A 23,485-nucleotide genomic window follows, 5' to 3' on the forward strand; every position below is an offset into this window, starting at 1 on the left:
GAAAAAAGAAGAAAAAAAAGCATGTGGCTCCATAGTTCTGATACTTAAAGAGCCGCGATGACCGTCTTTTGAGAGTAACTCACCTATTAATATTTAAGGAGCAGATGACATGAAGCAACGGCACGACATTAGATCCTTGATATCATTAACTACCTTTCAACATTATGACAGCCAACAACTGCACAAGTTGACTAACACTTTTTTCCTCCGTCTGAATCGCTTGTTTCAGTAGTTTTTACATTGCTCTGTGGAGACCGGAAACAGAAAACAGTCCAGCAACAATTAGAATCATCATGATGCCATGTGGTTGGTTGGTTGGTCAGGAAAACTGTGGAGAACCGTATAAAAAGGCACCCCACATGTTGCAAACTAGTAGTAGAGATTAGATAAAGCCCTACCTGAGCAACCTGGTGTTAAGTGTCTTGTCTTTCATTATGCTTAAAGGGATAGTTCACCCAAAAATAAAAATTCTCTCATCATTTACTCACCCTCATTCCATCCCAAATGTGTATGACTTTCTTTCATCTGCTGAACAAAAACAAGTTTTTTAGAAAAATATCTCAGCTCTGCAGGTCAATACTGCAAGTGAATGGTGGCCAGAACTAAGAAGGTCCAAAAAGAATATATATGCAGCATAAAAGTAATCCTTAGTATAAATTCTCCTCCCTGCCCAGTAGGTGGTGAGATGCACAAAGAATGTGAATCGCTAAAAACAAAAGAAGAAGAGGAATGTGGAAGTGAAAAAAAGGACTTAAATATTTATCTGTTTCTCACCCACATATATCATATCGCTTTTGAAGACATGGATTTAACCGCTGGAGTCGTATTGATTACTTTCATGCTGCATTTCTATGCTTTTTGGATCTTCAAAGTACTGGCCACCATTCACTTGCATTGTATGGACCTACAGAGCTGAGATATTCTTCTAAAAATCTTGGTTTGTGTTCAGGAGAAGAAAGAAAATCGTACACATCTGGGATGGCATGAGGGTGAGTACATGATGAGAGAATTTTCATTTTTGGGTGAACTATCCCTTTAACATTTGCCTGATTTCCGAACTTATGTACACAAAAATTAATTTTAGTGTTACCTGACCTTGCGATATTTCTTGGATGTAATTTAAATCAATAAATAACTATCTAGCTACATTGCAAAGTTTTGTGACAAATTAATGGTGTTACATAAATAAAGACTATAAGAGGCCACCATCATAACACTCCATTTAACATTTGCTTACCCTCTGGAAGTCCAGCCTTGCTCTCCACAAAGTCAGACACCATCTCCTCATCCGGGGGAAATGATACTCGCTTTTCTCCTTTGCACCCCTTCATAGACTGAGATGTCTCTTCCTCTGCTTTATGTTGACAAAAAGGTTGACTAACCTAAATTAATTTGTAGACCTTATCAGAATTGAAGTCAGCTGTTTCTATTTCAGAGACATGCCGTTATGTAAGAAGTCAGTCCTCTCTACTAAGAAATACATAATATACAATAACATCTGTGTAAACACATTGTCCATCCCTCATGGCAGCACAAAACAAACTCAGTAATATCCCCTAAAAAAATATGCTTGTGAAAATCGTTGTGTTGTTATTCTGTGGCTTAACAGTCACTAGGCAAAAGCAAACTTAAACTTGCAGCATAGCACTTCTACAGAACAGTTACATGATACCACATATTCAATTATTTATAAACTATGTGCCTCTCAACATTAGTAGAACTCCACATAAGTCAACATCAAATATGCACATGGGGAAACAGAGCCTAAAATAATTTTTTGAGGGCTACTACATGTAAGTTATAGGTACTTTACATTAAACATACAGTATAACAGGATAAGAGAGCATAACAAGCCATGGCAAGTTTAAAGTTTAACAGAGGACTAAACTGAAATATGCTGCATATATGAAGTTTATTATTATTATTATTATTATTATGGTTATTATTAGAGTACTATTTTTATATGATCCAAATGGTTACATTAATGTCATCCCTTACTAGATAATGATGAACTTAATGTTGTTCTAGTAATGGAAGCTTAAGTGCCCCACACTTCAACAGTTGTCCCACTTTATAGATAATGCACACCTGTATTCACTCTAGTTGTAGTGGTAGTAATAAACACAAGTCTCATACCGTTTACAGCCCTAGTCATGTCAAGTTTAAACCTTAGCCAAATAATTTTATCCAGACATTTCCCATAAATACCTCTACTTATCTAATGGCTACCTTCCTTTTTTATGCAATCTTAACTTACCAATAGAGGAGAAATAAGACTGTGACCAATAAAGCCTAAATCAACTCATTCACTGCAGGGAAAAAAATAATCAAACAAACAAACACAGCCTTATATTTAATATTGCGACGGATAAAGTGAAAGATAATACAGTATAGATAAAAAATAAAACAATGAACATTAGTCATCACACTGTTTGTGAACGATCATCTTACGAACTACATATCCCATCATGTCTTGCAAAACCCGGAACTACGCAATGCTCTTTCTGGCCAATCGCGTTCGTCCACCCTCACTCTGAAGAGCAGTTTTGCGGGAACTTTGGAGAGGAAGAGCTGTTACAACCTGCCGACTACAGTGAAAAGGTTAGTGGAAACTTCTTGGTCCGCTTTCATGAAGCATCGAGTCCGTGTGTGTTTATTAATACAGCAATTCTGAGCCATTGCAAACCATCGTTTTTATTTCTATAACAAGCCGTAAAGAGACAGCTAATTCTGTTAGCAGTTTGCTAAGTGTCGCAGTTTCCACATTCCCCTCAAAAACAGGATAAACAATACGGTGTCACTCTTTCTCATAAGCCTGTTTGGCATCTAAAGTGTATTTTATCACTCTTGGAGCACTCCTAAAGAAATCACCAAGGTCTGTGTTTCTTTTAAACGGAAAAGCGAAACAAGCCGCATAATTGGCAAGACTGCAAAGTGAAACCATCGATGTACAAAACTCAAATATCATCATCACAGATCAGACACAAAGCTATTAGTGTCCTTATTTATATTGTTTAATTGTTAGAACGTTAGTCATACTGAAAGCCCAGCTATACAAAATAGTACAGTTAAGATGCCATTTTAACATTTAATAGATCACATTAAATTATATATATATATATATATATATATATATATATATATATGGGATAAATGGGAATTAAATGCAAAAGAGATCATGTATATAAGATGAACTTCCTCTTCTGCATGTTGTAGTTTCATAAAAAAAAAAAAATTTATTCACTAGACACTCCCTAGTTATAATGTGTCGTGTCTTGTTCTGTAATTATTAGTAGGCGTGTTATGTTGAAAGCCCTGTTGTGCAGCATAGCTGAAGTTTGCAATAATGCATAGTGGTATGACGAGATGAAAACATTTGATGTAGATCAAACCCAAACCCTTTGTTACTAGTTGGTTAAAGGAATAGTTTGCTGATAATTTACTCACCCTCAGGCCACCCAAGATGTATCTGAGTTTCTTTCTTCATCAAAACAGAATTTAAGACTTTTAGGATTTCATTTCAGGCCTCCTCCTCTAAACAATGCAAGTGAATGTCCTCCATTTTTTGACTGTCCAAAATGCATATTTAGGGTGCATCAAAATAATCCACACGACTCCAGTCGACAAATAAAGTTCTTCTGAACGCAAATGATTGATTATTTTTAGATACTTTTTAACTACAAATGTTCACTTCTGTACATCTCTGTGACGTGCGCTCATGAGTGGGATGACGTAAGCTCGTTGGTAAGGTCACGTGTCACGTGGAGGAGTCAGGAAGCGCGTCATTGTTTACAAGAGAAACTTGTTCCGTTCACAAACCTAACAATTTAACACAAACAGTACAGAACAATATATATATATATATATATATATATATATATATATATATATATATATAAATTTTTTATTTATTTCTAAATTAAAAAAAACTGTAAACAATGACGTGCTTCCTGACTGCTCCTCCACGTGACGCGTGACCTTACCAACAAGCTTACATCATCCCTCTCATGAGCTCAGGTCACAGAGATGTACTGAAGTGAACATTTGTAGTTAAAAAGTATATAAGTATTATTTTGTTTCTAAAAATAATCAACCATTTGGATTATTTTGATGCACCCTAAATATGCATTTTGGACAGTCAAAAAAGTGGAGTACATTCACTTGCACTGTTTAGAGGAGGAGGCCTGAAATAAAATCCTAAAATTCTTAAATTCTGTTTTAATGAAGAAAGAAACTCAGATACATCTTGGATGGCCTGAGGGTGAGTAAATTATCAGCAAATTTTCATTTTTGGGTGAACTATACCTTTAATATACAAAAGAGAAATTAGGCTATATTAAGTGTATATTGTATATTGAGTGATCCCACTTATCTGCATGACATTTTCCATTGTTATTATCTGCGTGTCATTTTCCAAGCGTATTATTAATGCTTTGATTTGATTTTCTAAAAGACATTCAGTGAAATGCCACCCAAGGCCAAGGCAAGTGGGGTGAAAAAAGCGAGAGCTCCACCCAAGAGGAAGCTGGCTGAAGAATTCCCACCTGGAGAAGTCCTGACAGATAACGCAAAGAAAAGATGGAAACTTGGGCCACCTGTTGGGCAGGGAGGTTTTGGCCTACTGTACCTCGGTAAGATTAAAATAAACTGAAGCAAAACAGGGTTAAGAAATGTTTCCCTCCCAGTTTGGGCAGTAGTTCTGATTATATTTCTTTCCCTGCTAACATTTTCAAAGGCCCTGTGACAAATGTATAAACGTTTATTTTAACAACATATAATTATAGTTAACAATAAAAAAAAATTTTTCTTCTTTAAAAAAAAAAATGGACTAACAGCTATTTTGACAGTAACTGTATGACAGTTATACTTTCAAACATTTTCAGTAAAACAATGCAACACAGTGTAATTGCCTTAATGATTTGTTTATAATTTTCAGCTCCGTACTTGTGCTTGCAAGACATTATTCAAGTCATTATTGCAATTTTTTTGCCTTGTTGATGTGTTTGCATCAGCAAAATTTACAAGAACAATGTTACATTTATTACAGAACCAAAGTTTGCAAGACTTCTCTCTTAAAGGAATGGTTCACCCCAAAATTAAAAATTCTTTCATCATTTACTCACCTTCATTTCATCCCAGATGAGTATTACTTCCTTTCTTCTACAGAACACAAAGCTCTGTAGGTCCATACAATGCAAGTGAATGGTGACCAAAACTTTGAAGCTCCAAAAAGCACATAAAGGCAGCATAAAAGTAATCCATAAGACTCCAGTGGTTTAATCAATGTCTTCTGAAGTGATTCTATCGGTTTAAGGTTAGAACAGACCGAAATATAACTCCTTTTTCACTGTACATCTTGCCCTTGCAGTCTTCAGCACTATCATGATTTCAGGGTCAATTACACTTCCTAGTGCTTGACGCATGCACAGAGTGCTAGATGGCGCTAGTGTAATCGAGATGATGACCGATTACACTAACAGAGACTGTAGATGTCAAGGTTTTTGTGAAAAAAGAGTTATATTTTGGTCTGTTCTCACCTAAACTGATTGGATCACTTCAGAAGATATGGATTAAACCACATGAGTTTTATGGATTAATTTTATGTTGTCTTTATGTGCTTTTTGGAGCTTCAAAGTTTTGGTCACCATTTACTTACATTGTAATAAACTACAGAGCTAAGATTTTGTTCTAAAAAATCTTTGTGTTTAGCAGAAGAAAGAAAGTCATACACATCTGGAATGGCATGAGGGTGACTCAAAGATGAGAATTTTCACTTTTGGGTGGACTATTCCTTTAATCTCTTGCATTTGACATCAGTTACTCAACTTTTAATGCCACGATTGTCATCCTTTCAGCAAATGAGGACTCTTCAGGATCTGTTGGAGCTAACGCACGTTACGTCATTAAAGTGGTAAGGGATAATATAACCTTTTTTAATACTGACAGCAGGTGAATATCAGAGGTCTTAGGGCATTTTCACATCTGGCTCATTTGGAGCATTTGTTTTGGAACCTGGTTTGTTTTCTTCCTTAGTTCAGTTCATTCGGCATATATGAACACGACAATCGCACTCGGATCTGCGCCTAAACAGTCGGTCGGACCGATTGCAAACGAACCCTGGAACGTTTCGCTTGTGGAGAGAAAGCAATCTGACCCAGCGGACCAACTAACCAAACAATTTCCTTATATAAACCATGAACATTCCTGATGGATCTTTGGAGAAGAAATTTGTAGGTCAGCACTTCACTGTAATTCATCATCAGAACACAGATATAGCCTTTATAGCGTATATAGTATATAGGCGACTATATTATGTATAGTTGTATGTTTTAATATAGGAGCTGTTTTATAATTCCTGAGGTAATTTTGGTATGATTGCTTCTCTCGGATAGTTGCGTCAGCAACTTTTTGGCAGATTAAAAAAATAATTTTTTTTTGACTTTTCTCTGCATTTTTTTGTGTGTGTTTGTGAGATACAGCTCTGTGACTGTGAGAACAGGCACTTTTCATTGCAGAAGTAATGAAAAAGCAACTAATGACTGATAAAAATAGCTCTGATGAAAATTTTACATCACATGCCGTTTGTGTGTCGGATACGTGTCTTGCACATATCATGCAGTGTAACCTCTGACTGGAATTCGCATTCTGTACCATGCATTCTGTTATGGTTGACAACATTTTTACAGGTACGTCATTTTAACCGGTCCCATATCAATGGATGCGCTATATCCAGGAATAGCGCACAAACATTCTGACCAATAAGGGGATAGTTTGCTTACATTTGAATTTTATTGTGACAGTTTTGGTCCGTTTTGAAATGTTGCCTTGTGAAAGCGAACTAAACCAAGAGGAAATGCAACATTGTAACAATTTTAGCCCCTGATTCAGAACAAATCAAATGAGCTACAGGTCTGAAAGTGCCCTTAGACTGATTGTATGACTGTACTTGAAAGGCATGAAGTTAATGTATTCTGTGTTGTTGATGCAATTAGGAATAACTACCCATTTATTTATCATCTCTTACCTGGAAATTTTCCTGGTGTTAAATAATTCAGTAAACCAAGAAATCTGTCACATGGAGTAACCTTAATGAACTTTTATCTGTGGTTCAAGTTTATATATATATATATATATATATATATATATATATATATATTATTATTATTATTATTATTTTATTTTATTTTTTCCAAATGTCAGTTATTTTTGATTGTTTTTACTGTTATTTTGCAGGAGCCAAGTGAGAATGGCCCTCTCTTCTCTGAACTGAAGTTCTACATGCGAGCTGCCAAACCTGATCTAAGTATGCCCTTGTGATGGCAAACACACCAACCTATGCATGATGAGCTGGATTGAAGAGAAAAAAAAAGTCAAGAGCAACTCTTTTAATTAAAGAAAGTTCTGAGCTCACTATTGAGGGTCTTAAGGAGACAAACTAACCACAACTCCTCTGCCTTTGTTGGCTCCTATGGCTGCCCCAAGGCCACAGCATTGCATTTTATTTAATAACAATCCAAATGTCAGTCTCCCTTGACAATTAACTGTTATAATACTAAAGAATAATACTCATGTTTTATTCATTGGAATATTGCAATGTTGGTAAATATTTGTCCCACCAGCAGATTACCTTGTGACACACACACACAATGTGGTCTCTAAGGAATATTTTACTCTAATATATATTACTCTAAGCACCAACAAGTTTAAGGAATAAAAGTTCAGAAAATTATGAAATTGTTTGATTGCATGTAATTTAGTGTAATCGTTAGCATGATAAGCTAACACTGTTGTCTCGTAATGTGCTAGTTTTCATTCATTGTTGAAGTGGAATAGGTAATATGTTATGAATAATGTTTGTGTTTTATATGTTGTTTCAGTTGGGGCTTGGATGAAGTCGAGGAAAATGGAGTATTTGGGCGTTCCGAAATATTGGGGATCTGGTTTTCATGAGAAAGGTGGTAAGAGGTATGCAAAAAAAATAAAATCTTGATCATCTTCAATACTGTTTTCCAAAGTATTACATAATGGACAACATGACAGCTTTTTATATTTTGTTTCTTATTGAAATATTTAAAGAGATACAGGAGTTTTTTGATGACCAGGCCTTCAATTAAAGCATAATGATTTCACTGAAATCCTCATGACAGGTACAGATTCATGGTCATGGACCGATTTGGAACAGATTTACAGAAGATGTTTGAGGAAAATGAAAAGAGATTTCCACGGAAGCTGGTTCTTCAGCTGGGCCTCCGACTTGTAGGTTTCTTCTAAGATGACCAAAATAACAGTGGATCAGTGGCAAACTAAGCTGAAAATGTTAAATATGCACATAATTATTTGGAACATGCCTGTTTTGGCCTGTGACATTACAAGCAGTGGTAGAAAATCTTGTATTCACATTTTGTAATACATTTTCATATTCTAAAATTTTTCATCTCTCCAGCTTGACATTCTAGAGTACATCCATGAACACGAATATGTGCATGCAGACATAAAAGCCTCCAACCTCCTTCTGTCCTACAGCAACCCCAATCAGGTTTGTTTCAAGCCTTCTACATGTTTAGCAGATGACTTTTGTTATGGCTGTAGAGCTCTACAAGCTTAGAAGAGAGTGTGTGTGTGTGTGTGTTTAAGAATGCAGGGCTCTACTGGAGCTCCTGCTCCTTTTAATTGGAGTACAATCATTTGCAATGTAAGAAACTACTTGTCTTATTTTTTTGCCATCTGTTAATGAGATTTGGGTGGAAAAAAAAGAAAAACAATTTAAGCCTTTAATGCTCGGCTCATAAACTGGAGAGATTAGAGACGGTATTGGAGTTGTCTCTAGCAAATAAGGTTGGGCCGGGGGGCTGGGCAGGGGCAAATATTTAATTTGAGGATTAATAATGTATCAGTGGTGTATTATTAAGATGCTATTTTTAAAGTTACAATTTAAAACTCGGCCTCTTGGGATTAGTTGCTTCTTGCTGTGTGACTATAGGGCTTTTCTGACAAATCAAAGAAATTACTATGGTATTCTCTCTGCCTCTGTATACATTTCTATGTGTTTTTTTATGAATGTGTATATACAGTAAAGCACAGGTTTGAGACTTAATTACAAAAATCCATACTATAATTTATTTCTATTAATTGGGGCATGACACAGTTTTAAAATGAAAGGTACCATGTTGAGACTTAATAACAGTTTTTGTCCTTAAGTTTGGAATGCTGTCTTTAAATTTGTTAGTAGTAATTTAATTAATATTTAAATATTATTTTAGTTAATATTTCACTATACCTCCAGAAGAAAATCCTCCAGCACCTTTAGGAATGTGGATGTAATCTGTCCTCCAGAACTTTCTGAAATTTTATTTGAAATGTAGATCTTTAAGATTGGGCAGTCAATGGAAAGCATTTGAGTCAGTCTTGTGTTAATGAATCCAGAAGAGTATTGGGATATTATCATCGTGCAGTATAGGAACATCATTAATAAAAAGTGTTGGGAGCATATGGTTCAATTAGTCCCATAAACTGTTGGCATATTTTACAACCTTTTGTACAACCATGCATAAAAATCTTTGGAATTAATAACTCATGTGAGATTGCTGACCATAACATACAGATCCCAAACAACCTTTAACAGTTGGCAGTGTGGGTTGAAGGCATCATTTTGGTTTCACTGGACACAAGCATGTCCAGATGTAAGAAACTGTGTGAAAGGTGACTCATCTCACTATATTACTCATTTCAATTGCCTTGGGATCAGCTTTCTGTTTGCAATAAAGATTTTTTTTTCTTGGTCATTAATACAAAAGTTTTCCAATCAGCATCCCAATCATCAATTACAGCTTTGTAATGTTTTTGTCTTACAGTTTATTTGAGACGGGGTCACTGAAGAGTTGATTCAGTTCTTTGCAATCTTTATACACTGAATATTTGTGCATTTGGCAACAATCCACAGATTTCTTAGTCTAGCTATTTAGGTTAGCTGCAAACTTTTCAGTTAACGAATGCACCTGTATTATGAGCACTGTTGTTTTTGTATCTTTGAAACTTTGTTTGGTGCTTCCTGTTGCTTTGAAAACTCACATTTCAAAGTGCAAATTTTCAAACCTTTTATAGGTTACACACAGTGCTAACTGGCAAACAATCTGTTAGCAGCTGCATTTGCAATAATTTTTTTAGTAACTTTAAAGTTTAAAACTTTATCATATAACTTATGTTCTATCTGTTGTTAATATTTGCAAATTATAAAAAAAAAAAAAAAAAAAAAAAAATTGTGCTTCACAGTTTTGTACACAGGAAGCACATGGTTTTAATTTTGCATCATGGTTTTGTTTCGAAACCTAGGTATATTTAGTAGATTACGGACTGGCTTATAGATACTCTCCTGAAGGTGTTCCAAAAGAGTACAAGGAAGACCCAAAAAGGTGTCATGACGGCACAATAGAGTTCACAAGCATTGATGCACACAAAGGAGTTGGTAAGAAACTGGACTAATCAAATCTATAAGTCACTGTTTAATAATCTTGCATTTGAGTGGGCATTCTGCAGATTTACTACAGCATTCAGGAACTGCAACTAGGAATATTTCACCCACATATGAAAATTCTCTCATTACTTAATCTTATGCCATCCTAGATGTGTGTGACTTTCTTTCTTCTACTGAACACAAACTAAGATTTTTAGGAAAATATCTCAGCTCTGTAGGTCAATACAATGCAAATGGTGGTCAGAACTTTGAAGGTCCAAAAAGCATATAAAGGCAGTATAAAAGCAAACCATATGATTCCAGTGGTTAAATCCATATCTTCAGAAGCAATATGATAGGTGTGGGTGAGAAACATATCAATATTTAAGTTCTTTTTTACAATAAATCTTCACTTTCACATTCTTTTTTTGTTTGTATTATTTAATTTTTTTGTGCATATCACCACCTACTGGGCAGTGAGGAGAATTTATAGAAAAAAGGACATAAACATTGATATGTTTCTTACCCAGACCTATCACATCGCTCCTGAAAATAGGAATTGAATCACTGGAGCCGTGTGGATGACTTTTATGCTGCTTTTATGTGCTTTTTGGAAAGGCCACCATTCACTTGCATTGTATTGACCTACAGAGCTGATATATTCTTCTAAAAATCTTTGTGTTCACCAGAAGAAAGTCATACACATCTGGGATGGCATGAGGGTGAGTATGATGAGAGAATTTTCATTCTTTAATTCAAATCACACTGCAGTGGTTTTCCACAGTCTAGAGTTTAGAGTGAAAATTGCACTCTACATAGCTTTCTGATAATTTGATTGGGGAGCATTTAATGTTAATTAAATACTAATCATTATGGATTGAATCTCTTGTGAGCTCTGGTAGTAAGCTATTATAGCCACAAAACTTTCATAATTTAAAGGATACTTGCTCCACCTTTTTCATTTAGGTGTGCATTGCATTTTTTAAATATTACATAATTTAGAGTCAGACTTAAGAGTTTTCTTGACTGCTTTGTTAAAATACAGCCCAATACAGTGAATTCATATTTGAAACATGAAGTATTACTTCAGAATAACATTAAGTTAAAAGTTAAGTGAAATTACTCTCTATGGGGGTAAATATCACATTTCAGCTCCCTCAAGAAGAGCAGACCTTGAAATCATGGGCTACTGCATGATCCAGTGGCTTTGTGGCCATCTGCCCTGGGAAGATAAACTCCAGGACCCCCTGTATGTCAGAGACTCCAAACTGAGGTGAGCGTCATTGCCTTACTTGTGGCTTTTTAAGTGTAAGTGCTTATGTGTGAAGCAAGATGTGATTTACCTTGTTATTTGCCACAGGCTAATAAATATCAACTTATCAGATAAAAATGGCTCTTCTTTAATTGGCTTAGAACAAATTACTCTGAAATTGTATGGAAGATGCAAATAATAATTGGTCAGATTTAATGAATTGCAATAGGAGATACGTTTTTAAGATGATGTTTGATCCGTTTTTGTTTCTTATATTTTCCTCTCCTCAGGTGTAGAGACAACATTGATGAATTCATGAAAAGCTGTTTCACCGAAGAAAATAAACCAGGTGAGATAAAGACTGAATTTTCTGTAAAATTAGTGTTAAATATTTTATGTATTAAAGTGTGAATGCAACTTGATAGGTAAAAATCAGTTATGTAGATTGTCAGAGCGTAGTAATTTTGAATCTTAAAAAAAATTCTCAGCTAATTGGGATCAAACTGGATTTGTTATTTTGACCGTGTTGAGATACAGAGGCACCTGTGAATTCTGCATTATTACTTTTTGTTTGTCTGCCAAGAGGTAATTGGTCTGACGTACTTTCTAGTTTTGATGCGCAGACAAGAGCACGAGGGCCTCTTTTCTTGATAATGAGTGTGGACCCAGTGATTTAGCCTTAATTAGAACTAATCTATCAGCCTTGTGCTGATTCCCATCAACTTCTCACACTAACTATAAACCGAGAGTGTGACCATGCATCTTTGAGTTGATGGAAGAGGGCATACATACATGGTTTATGCATTTTCTTGGGTTGGATGCATTCAGCATATTGCAGGTCTCTGTACATTTTTGATTGTTTCTTCCAAAATGACATTCTACCAAGTAGAATACATTTTGAGATTATTGGCATTAGACTGTTTGGTCAACTAACAGTTGTAGGTTTAAAATTTACTAAATTTACAAAAATAAATAAAATATTAAAATATTATCAAATATAATATGTTTTCAAATATTCCTTTAGTGAATTTTGAGTAAATATAGTGTAAAATAAGTGTAATTTCAGCCAAAAGTGTAATTTTTTTTCCAAGTATAGCAACACAGAAATGCTAAATTCTGCTTATGTAGATGACTGACCTTCATTAATTGAACTGTAGGGAATTATATGAATGCATGCATAAATCTGGAAATATCTTATGGAAATAAATAAATAACAATACGGCCACCCAGTTCTCTAAACATTGGCACCTGTCGACTGCAAAAAAGTTTGTTTTTCACCCTTTTCTTCCTTCTCGACCTCTGTGTTGCCTAGTTTTGCAGTTATCGTGTGACAGCATGTACTTTTGCAGAACTTTAGGGCGTTCTTTCTTTGTGTCGTTTAAAAATCAAAGACGTCATTGGCTCCCTTTGCTCAGTTGCTGATGTGATGGCAGTTCATAAGCCCTGTGACAGCCGCACGGCAAACGGTGAGATCCCTCCTCGGGCTGTTGTCTTGAGTGTACATGCCGCATCACAACACAGAGATGATGGGAGGCGGCACTGTTAGCATGGCCATCACGACTAATTCTGTTTGGTGTGACTATTTTAGCAGCCGACAGTAAACAACAGTTTGAGAGCGGAGAAGTATAAGGAACAAAGTGACAAACGTCAACCCCTCCCATCTAAACTTAGCCTGAAGGCTGAAGTGTGAGCGTCTTCTGTGAAGACACTGCCCTACAGGGATTGTTTCAGTCTTTCAGTGTCTTTCCTGCACAATTCTAAATGCACAAACACACATGCTCACATACCTTATTAACTTGTGTTAATTTTAGTGGAACTCTGAGAAGAAGGTCCAAGTAGCTTTCAGTTAATAGCATAAATAGTATACTCTTTGTTTATTTCTCAATCCTGATGCAATGGTATACATTTGTATTGCGATTAGGGGTGCACGGTATGACCGGAATCTTGTATCAAAGCGAGTCATTTCATTTCTCGATAAAGTATATATAATGTTAAAGTCATTTTTTGCTGCCAATTCAAAAATGTTTTATATATTACATAACCAGTATGGTATATATAAATCTCTATTGGATTACACATTTCTATTGAAATATGGTATGTACTGTCAAACATGTCATATCCCTAATTGTGATGTCTAAATAAATCAGTGCATTTTTGTATATACAGATTTATATTTAATGTCTTTTTCAAACTTCAGAGGAAATGGGGAAGTTCTTGCAAGAAGTCAAGACTCTTGGATACACGGACAAGCCAGATTACGCAAAATTGCGAGGCATTTTGCAGCAAGGGCTGAAGAGCATAGGGGCGACTGACGACAAAAAGCTGGACTTCGCAGTGTCAACAAATGGCACTGGCCTGCTCTCCGCCAAGGTGAAAGCCACCTTCAGCAAAACATCAAAAAAGCCAGCCTCTATCACACACCTTCATTCACTTCCCCAATAAAAACATGGCACATTCAAAATGCTCAGGCAATTCCCTTTTGAAGCCTACCTTTTAAAGATGAGCCCATTTCAAAATCCTATAATTTGTTTACCTGTTGAAAGTAGTTTCAAATTTAAAAATGCCCGCACACGATCCAAGACTAATTGCTCGGGTTAGTGGTAAATGCTGTCAAGTGCATTGATTTTCAAATACAATTAAAGCGTGATGCTTTTAACAGATCTGTCTTGAGCTTATTTAGATTCCCTCTTTCGATCACACACACACTTGCCCCTTACTCATGTCACCTTACCTTTGCAATGAAGTGTCATGATGTTAATGTTTTTATGAATTGTTCTTCTGAAATCTTTATTCAGTATTTATCTCTCTGCCATTGAATTGATTTTCATAGCTAGATTGTGTTTAATGGAAGAGTGTCATTTGTATCTGCCCAGCGGACCTCGGTCTGTTTCATCTTGGATTGCAGTCAACACCTTCAATGTGTCAGTCAGTGTGAGATCTCACTCTTCTGAAATATAATGATTATACTGCTTCTCTGTTTGAACAGTTGTGAAGTCACAGCTTGAAATTTAATCAGTGCAAGTGGAAGCATCAGCGTTTAAAGGAGTAGTTCACCCAAAAATGGAAATTCTGTAATCATTTGTTTTGTTCCAATTACTTTTATGTTGTTCAAAACCCATAAGAAGTAATTTATTCTTTGGAGCACAAAAGGAAATGTTAGGCATTAACATTAATGAATGAAAATCGATTAATCAATAACAATAAACTGGACGTGGTGAACAGCTTGAATAGGGGTGGGAAAAAATATAGATTTTCCGATGCATCCAGATTTTCATTAGAACGATCTCGAGATCACAAGATCGATCTTTTACTCTATGCGCAACACTCTACTGCAATGAGAGAAAATTGTTCGCATTTGCAACCAAATTTTACGCTATGCAACTGAAATGCATATATTTGACAACAGGCTGGTAAACGTTCAGATTTCACTCACTAGTGATTGTGTAGTATAGTGGTGGAGTATTCAGCTGCGAGATCCTTTCACTTCGTGTTGAGAGTAGAAGTTGTTCAGTGTAATGTGTGTCCAAAGACGATATCCACACAACCCAGTTGTCATTGAATAATGTCTCTTAATACCCTTTCTATTCTATACAGTCAGTTGTTGATCAAAAACAACACAAAAAGAAAAATGTCATTCTATTCACGCAAAGCACAGATGAGATAAAGCCATTCAAGTTCTCTCACAGACTCTTTTACAGACATTCTTTACAGAAATCCTGGTTTTCTCAAAGAGACGGAACCTCTCTTTAGCACGTGTTCAACAAATCAATGTAAATGCCTGTAAATAGTACAAATTATTCAATTAAACAATAAACATGTTAAAAAAATGCAATATAATATCATATTTATTTATTGAATGCATGGATTTATTCATTTTTAATTGATAAAAAACAAAACAAAACTAAAATGAAACAAAAATTATGAAAACTAATAAAAAAAAAAAAGAAATTATTATTTTCATAATTTACCTAGTTAGCATGTCCCCTGTAAAATTAACAGTATTAGCTGGGTGAGAATTTCTTTAATATGTAAACAAAAGGGGCATTATAATTCAAATATAACCATATGAATCGATATTGAATCGAATCGAATAGAGAGCTTGTGAATTGGAATCGAATCGGGAAATCTGTATCAATACCTAGCCCTAAGCTTGAAACTCAAAAAATACTGGAAAAATATATTTTTCTTAAGTTTTATTTTTTACAAACGTTGATTTTTGACTGATCAAATGTTCTAATACAAACTTGGATGATGCAGGAAGACCAACAATGCTTGTTGTCATGTTGTATTTTAACACAATATCACAGTTTAATATGCAGATCTGTGTTGCTGACGGGATGTGGAATGCAAGGCGCAAGCTGCAGTGCGTCCTCTAGTTGCAGAAGACTGTATAGACAGTCTTTTCTCTATCTGCTGTCATAATTACTAAAAGCATAATTACTGAACGCATTTGTGCTGAAATTTATTAATCAATGATCGATAAGCTTAATCGATCAATTTATTAATGATGAATACACAATCATCGATTATTCTTTATCAACCCTAATGGCAGCAGTATGTTAGGCTCAGTCACCCTTCACTTTCATTGCATCTTTTTTCCATACAATAAAAATGAATGGTGACAGGCTGTCATTTTGCTTAATATCTCCTTTTGTGTTCCATGGAAGAAAGTCATACAGGTCTGGAACAACATGAGGGTAAGTGTGAACTATCCCTTTAATTGTTAAGCCTGAATTTCAAGCTAAACAAGACAGAATTCTTCAGCCCCATTTTCCTTTTTTAGATTTTGTGTAAAACAAAACATCTGTGCCCGCAAAGATCTTGTTGATTGCATATACTTTCTGAATATGATAAGACTGTGGCTTCATTTATGAGGTCAGTCACAAAGAGCTCTTGGCAACAAAGCCGTCTGCATCTCAGGTTCTCTCCAGTGCCGGGGTGTTTATTCTGAATGGCCCCTCCTCTTCCTCCTACAGATAGGTCCTGAGTGCCTGTGTTTATTCCCTGCTAATGTATCACAAATTTGCTGACATGGTAACCTTGGAGTTGGCGCAGGCCGGCAATCAGCGAGCCGCACTTACGACAGGGGAGGGGATGGACTCTCCTCGCTTCCCACAATGCAGTTTGCATATGGAAGGTGCCACCAGGGAGCTGGCCCATGCCAGCTGAGGGTTACCTGCCCACTGCCGTTATTGTATGTAATTATCGAGCCAATCTGTTCAGCTCAGCAGGGTCTGGATGGTAATCATGAGGCAGCAATTGGCAAAATGGAAGGGAAATGTTGGGGGGGGGGGGGCTAGTAAGGATGATAGTTCGAGTCCGAGAGAGGGGCAAGCATTCATTATGCAGTCTGAGTGAAGAAAAGGGAGAATTTGATTGCTGTCGTTAAGTGCATCTTCTTTATAACCCCTGGTTCGGTTAGTACGATTTCCTTGAAATGAGGACTTCTGTGCTCTATGATAGAATCTTCATTGGGGGAAAAAAACAAGGATTTTTGATTGATTGATTGAATTTGTACAAATTAACTCAAAATGCGTATTATTGTTTGGAATTCTGACAATTTCACATTCGGACCTGTAGTTTCAAGGCAAGATTCAACATTGAAATCCGATTTGTTCCCAGTATCATCAGTCAAAATACATATATTGCATTTGACGTTTAAATTATTTTTTTTTCTTTCCTTTCCGGAATTTTAACCGTACTGGATAGCTGATTCATAATTACATTTGTTTTCAAAAGGCTTAAGGCAAACTTAATAGTTTCCATGTGTATACTGAGCAAAGGTCCCTTCTTAATATTTGATTTGAACTTCCTCCAAGGTTGCTCTAGGCAAGTGATTTGACCAATGTTTTTCATTTTTGACTTGAAGACTCCAAAGCGAAAGAAAGCAGCAGAGAAAGGGCAGTCAAATGACGAAACTGATGGCAGCCCTGCAAAGAAGAGGCGAGCTCCTCCAAAGAAGGGTAAGCCATCTCTATGGGATGTGATCTCTGTGGCCTATTGGCTTAATTTTTAAAGTTAAGCTCAGTTGACCGCATTTGTTGCATAATGTTGATTACCACAACATTTTATTTTGATTTGTCCCTACTTTTCTTAAAAGAAAAAAAAAAAAAAAGAAAAAATCTGGATTACAGTGAGGCACTTACAATAGAAGTGAATGGGGCCAATCCAAAAATGTTAAATACTCACTTTTTCAAAAGTATAGCAACAAGAGGTAAACAATATGCGTGTTAACGTGATTTTAGTGTGATAAAATAGCTTACTATCCTTTTCTGTGTAAAGTTATATCCAATTTTACAACTTTGTTGCCATGACGATGTAACATAGTAAACCTTACAACTGTAAAAATGATTTAAACAACTTTACAGCTTAAATACACAAGTTTTAACAGAACAATTAATGTTAATACTTTTATAAAATTATAAGCTTCACATCTCTGCCTTTAACCCCCCCCCCCCACAAAATTGCCATCATTCACTTCCATTATAAGTGCCTCACTGTAACTCCAGTTTTTGCTTCTTTTAAAGAAAAATAGGGAGTCTAAATTAATAAGACACGCATGCTGCCATCTGAGTTTGAATTGTAAAAAAAGTAAATACAAAAAAAATCTAGAATTTGCCTTTAAGAACACATGTTATGAATATTTAGAATGATCTTGCAAACAGACTACTTTAGCATTAAGGTGTTTTTAAATTTATGGTCAACTCCAATGTGGTGTACAGCAAACTTTCGTAAATGCTTGTTACTTTAGTAAATATTAGGATTTTTCAACACTGGATGAAATAAATGCAAAAAAATGCATTGTGTTTGACAATTATTCAGAAGTCAATGGGGCGAAGAAAACAGGAAGTACCGCAAAGCGTCCAGCAAAGGAAACTCAGGACTCTTCTGAGCCTGTGGTGAAGAAAAGCAGAGGAAGGCCTAAGAAGAACTCTTAGTCCTCGTCGTCATACTCTTGCTCAAGTTGTTTCCTTTTTGTATCTTTTAAATTGTATGGTATGTATTTGTTTTCAGTGGTTGTATTTTTCTTAAACTTTAGCAGGATGTTGGGAACATACTCTAACAGTGAAATAATAATAAATAAGGGAATAAAATGACAGTGGCATTGAGTTGTAAGTTATTTTCATCTCCTTTGTAATGCCTTGAATAATCAAGCCTGTGCGGATGAGGTCCAGGGGGGATTGCTTTGCCCCGATAAGAAAGTCCCTGAAGGAGCTCAGAGTCCCGACTCTTCCCCCGCCACACTTTCTCCTTGTTGTCGTGCTATGAAAGCCACTGTGCGGCTGGCACTCCGACGTCTGTGGGAAAGTTGAGCTGGTCTTTGATACCTGCATCGATGCAGGCAAACGTATGGCAGACGCCGCAAAGCCGAGTATGTGGGATTGGAGAAGGTGGCTCTGCGCCTTTCTGCTCGACTGCCATTTGATCAGGCGGAGACAAAAGACTAGAACTTGGGACCCACTTTCCATGCCACTATCACTTGAGTCTATCTTACATTGCCGTTCTCCGCAAGGAAATGGCTTCAAAGAGCTATCATTAAAAGTTAGTTGTGGCTGTACCACTCATCTCGATTGTGATAAGTGTATTTTTAGGTCCAAATGTCATCTCGAATGTTTTCTTTTGAATACCAGTAACACTGATATGACATTGAGAGGACAGGAATAATTTTATGAGTACCAGTTAGAATACATGAATAATATATATGGCATGTGTACAGGGTTGTGACTAGAAGAGTAGAGGTATGTTTTCCCAAGAATTTGGGAAAATCCACTTAAAATCAATAAAAACAATAACTCAGACATGATGTTTAAGGAACAACGAAGTGAAGCCACGTCATTTGTTGTTGAATTAAAAATTTTGTCAGGATTTTACCATATGGTTTAGGTTTACTGATAGGTCATACCAAATTCCACAAAGTTAGTCAGAATGGAGAAGTTATGCAAACTTAAAGGAATAGTTCCCCCAAAAATGAAAATTCTGTCATAATTTACATACCCTCATGTTGTGCCAACCATTTTTTTTTTCCGTTGAAGACAAAAGGTGATTTTATGCAGAATGACAGCCTCAGTCACCATTGACTTTCATTGTATGGAAAAAAAAAATAAAATTATGAGGTTAATGTACTATCTGACAATGACTTTTGTGTTCCACAGAAAAAAGTAAGTCACAGGTTTGGAACAATATAATGGTGAATGATGGCAGAATTTGTATTTTTGGGTGAACTATACCTTTAAATTGAGAAAGGTAAATATATGCACTCAAGTTGCCAAATTAAAGCAAACCCTGACTTTGAGCTTTCTTTTAAAGAGCCCATGTTATGCTCATTTACAGGTTCATAATTTTTTTTGGGGGGTCTACTAGAATAGGTTTACATGATTTAATGTTCAAAAAACACATTCGTTTTCTCATACTGTACATTGCGGCAGCACCTCTTTTCTTCCTCTGTCTGAAACTAGCTCCTGTCTCTTTAAAGCCCCACTTTCCGAAAAGCCCAGTCTGCTCTGATTGGTCAACTGCTTAGAGCGTGTGTCAGAAATGTAACAGCCCTTACTATAACAGAGTTTCAGCTCCTAAGTCTAAGTGGCCCTTAGGCAGGTATTATGCAAATGTGCTACATAGTGACTTAGCTATGTCACGGAAGTGATGGCTGGACTGCAAACCAGGCATTTCAGGAGCGGTGTTTTCTGTGTGAGAGAGTAACTCCCTTTGGCGTGGACTTTGTGCTTTGTAACTTTGCAGACATTTTACATGCACAAACAGCTATATTACACACTAAAGGAAAGGTAAAATTCCAAAAAGCATAATAGGGCCTCTTTAACACTAAAGTAATTGTAAGAGTGTCAGATGTGAATGGTCAGATGTAGCGCTTCTCTCACCTACACAAAGACTGTCATAGATGCTTTTATACCCAGTTTGCCCCATTTCGAAGCTCCTCTGAGGCCAATCTCCCACCCTTCACCCACTCCTGTTTTCTTACTGAGGGGGGCCACAGCCTTGGTTGCCTTGTTAACTCTAGTTAGACTCAGTTGGCCCAGCAAGAACAGTAAAGGGGGAAGATGTTTCTCCTAATGTTTGTTTTCAGAGTGGAGCTGCGTGAGCCCTGAGCTGATGCCGGCATCGATTGTTCCAGCAGTGAGGACTAAAGTGCACCCCTGTGTGCTTGCTTCCCCTTCCTCGCCACTGACATTCAGGGCGCACAGCCATTGCTCCGCAGTAGGTGGCAGTAGTACATAATGATTGCACAGCTGGGGGGTGGAGGGTGGGTGGGGGAGACAAAACTTAAACTGAACATTACCACCTGTACCTAACCACCCGCTCACAAGAGGACATGCTGCTTTGATGGGCCTGAATGTGGCCATTGATTGATTTATATCCACTCACTTAGTTTCTCAGAGTTTCTCATAGGCTGTTGGGGTTTGTTGGAGGGATACATGCTGAAAAATATTTTTTCTCAGCAGAGGTTTGATTGGCTTTCTGGGTGTTGGTTGTTATTAAAGGGATAGTTCACCCCAAAAATAAAAATTCTGTAATCGTTTGCTTGCCTAAAGTTGTTCCAAACCCGTATGACTTTTCTTCCATGGAACAAAGGAGATGTTAGACAATGTTACTCTGTCATGATTCACTTTCACTGCATTTTTTTTTTCTCCACACAGTGTAAGAGAGTGATGACTGAGGCTAACATTCTGCCCAACATTTCCTTTTGTGTTTTATAGAAGAAAGTCATACAGGTTTGGAATAACATGTGAGTAAATGGTGACAGCATTTTCATTTTGGGTGAACTGTCCATTTTAGAATTTTTTTTATTTTTTATTGGGGGGCCTGGGTAGCTCAGCCAGTATTGACGCTGACTACCACCCCTGGAGTCGCGAGTACAAATCCAGGGCATGCTGAGTGACTCCAGCCACAAATTGGCCTGGTTGCTAGGGAGGGTAGAGTCACATGTGGTAACCACCTCATGGTCACTATAATGTGGTTCTCGCTCCCGGTGGGGTCCGTGGATGCCACGGAGAATAGCGCAGGGCTCCACACGTGATGCATCTTCGCGGTACGTGCTCAAGCCACGTGATAAGATGCGCGGACTGATGGTCTCAGATTTGGGGGCAACAGATTTGTCCTCCATCACCCGGATTGAGACGAGTCACTACGCCACCATGGGGACTTAGAGTGCATTGGGAATTGGGCATTCCAAATTAGGGAGAAAAGGGGAGACCAAAAAAAAAAAAATGTATTTTTTTTATTTAAACTTATATTATTAGCAGTGGACTCCTGAAAGTTCAACTTTGGGGGTAAGGGAATGTTGAGATGTTTTTGTGTGTGTGTGTGTGTGTGTGGTGGAAGATGAAACTAGCAGTTATGTGTAATTGATTGCCTTGGACAATGGTCAATTATATACAGTTTAGCATTCATACAAAAATATTTGACCTCAAAGTTGTTATTGGCCATTTAGAATTAAGTATTTCTAAGAGAACTATTATATGGCCGAGCAGGCATAGGCTATTGTCTAAAGTGGCAGATTAAAGGGGTCGTTCACCCAAAAAAGAAAATGCTTTAATTTGTTACTCATGCTCATGTTGTTCCAAATTTGTATGACTTGTTCTTCCATGAAAAACAGAAGCAGATGTCTTTATGCCATACAATAAAAGTGAATGGTGAGTGAGGCTAACATTTTACCTCTCCTTTTGTGTTCCACGGAAGAAAGTAAGTCATGGGTTTGGAACGCCATAAGGGTGAGAAAATTATGAACTATCTTTTAATATGTCTATCACTAACTACTTGATGATAATGTAATCCATACACACTATATATATATATTTATATATATATATATATATATATATATATATATATATATATATATATACACACATACATATACACCGATCAGCCACAAAATGAAAACCACCTGCCTAAAATTTTGTAGGTCCCCCTTGTGCCGCCAAAACAGCGGCAACCTCAAACCAGCCTGTCTGCACAGAATGCTATTCTGAGATGCGGGTTGGCGCTCTTTTGGCAGCACGAGGGGGACCAATACAATATTAGGCAGGTGGTTTTAATGTTGTGGCTGATCAGTGTATACAGTATATATATATATATATTATACAGTGGCAAGAAAAAGTATGTGAACCCTTTGGAATTAGCTGGTTTTCTGCATTAATTGGTCATCAAAGTCACAAGGATAGACAAACACAATGTGCTTAAGCTAACAACACAGAAACCATTATAAGCTTTCATGTTTTTATTGAACACATCCCATTAACCAAGCGTTTGCAGTAGCTGTGGATAGACCTGCACAACGGAGGGAAGGAATTTTGGACCATTCTTTCTTAAAGAACTGTTTCAGCTCAGCCATATTCTTAGGATGTCTGGTGTGTACTGCTCTCTTTAGGTCATTCCACAGCATCTCTATTGGGTTAAGGTCTGGGCTCTGACTGGGCTACTTCAAAAGATATGTGTGTATATATATATATATATATATATATATATATATATATAAAAATTATATAAGAAATTTTGTAGTGGATTTACTTCGATATTTAGGGTAATTGTACTGCTGCATCACCTAACTTCTACTGAGCTTCAGCTGACACACAGTCACCCTGATATTATCCTGTAGGATATCTTGATAAACTTGGGAATTAATTTTTCCCTCTATGATAGTAAGCAGTACAGGCCCTGATGCTGCAAAGCAGTCCCAAATCATGATGCTCCCTCGACAGTACTTCACCGTTGATGTTTTCATCTTGGTATGCAGTGCCCTTTTCACACCATACATATTGTGTTCT

General features: G+C 36.7%; 1 protein-coding gene and 1 pseudogene across 1 annotated transcript; one reads left to right on the forward strand and one right to left on the reverse strand.

Annotated features, from left to right (window-relative positions):
* The window catches only part of LOC127454977 (protein phosphatase 1 regulatory subunit 37-like), a 34,108-nt pseudogene extending 32,777 nt beyond the window's left edge, over positions 1 to 1,331 (reverse strand).
* Positions 1,332 to 2,510: 1,179 nt separating this feature from the next.
* Positions 2,511 to 18,801, forward strand: vrk1 (VRK serine/threonine kinase 1). The gene is made up of 13 exons (XM_051722186.1): positions 2,511 to 2,601; positions 4,454 to 4,631; positions 5,856 to 5,911; positions 7,234 to 7,303; positions 7,878 to 7,965; positions 8,148 to 8,256; positions 8,444 to 8,536; positions 10,330 to 10,462; positions 11,603 to 11,723; positions 11,993 to 12,051; positions 13,900 to 14,072; positions 17,572 to 17,665; positions 18,525 to 18,801. Exons 2-13 carry the CDS (start codon positions 4,466 to 4,468, stop codon positions 18,638 to 18,640), a joined length of 1,278 nt encoding a protein of 425 aa, XP_051578146.1. The 5' UTR covers positions 2,511 to 2,601; positions 4,454 to 4,465; the 3' UTR covers positions 18,641 to 18,801.
* Positions 18,802 to 23,485: the final 4,684 nt, after the last annotated feature.

This window comes from Myxocyprinus asiaticus, chromosome 17, assembly GCF_019703515.2.
Source record: "Myxocyprinus asiaticus isolate MX2 ecotype Aquarium Trade chromosome 17, UBuf_Myxa_2, whole genome shotgun sequence".
NCBI classification, from domain to species: Eukaryota; Metazoa; Chordata; class Actinopteri; order Cypriniformes; family Catostomidae; genus Myxocyprinus; species Myxocyprinus asiaticus.

What these genes read in the sequence shown, in the direction of transcription:
- vrk1 (XM_051722186.1), top strand. Translation starts at nt 4,466, where the DNA reads ATGCCACCCAAGGCCAAGGCAAGTGGGGTGAAAAAAGCGAGAGCTCCA. An exon ending in TTCAGCTGGGCCTCCGACTT is followed by an intron (nt 8,257 to 8,443) that starts GTAGGTTTCTTC and finishes TCATCTCTCCAG; the next exon opens with CTTGACATTCTAGAGTACAT. An exon ending in GCGAGCTCCTCCAAAGAAGG is followed by an intron (nt 17,666 to 18,524) that starts GTAAGCCATCTC and finishes ACAATTATTCAG; the next exon opens with AAGTCAATGGGGCGAAGAAA.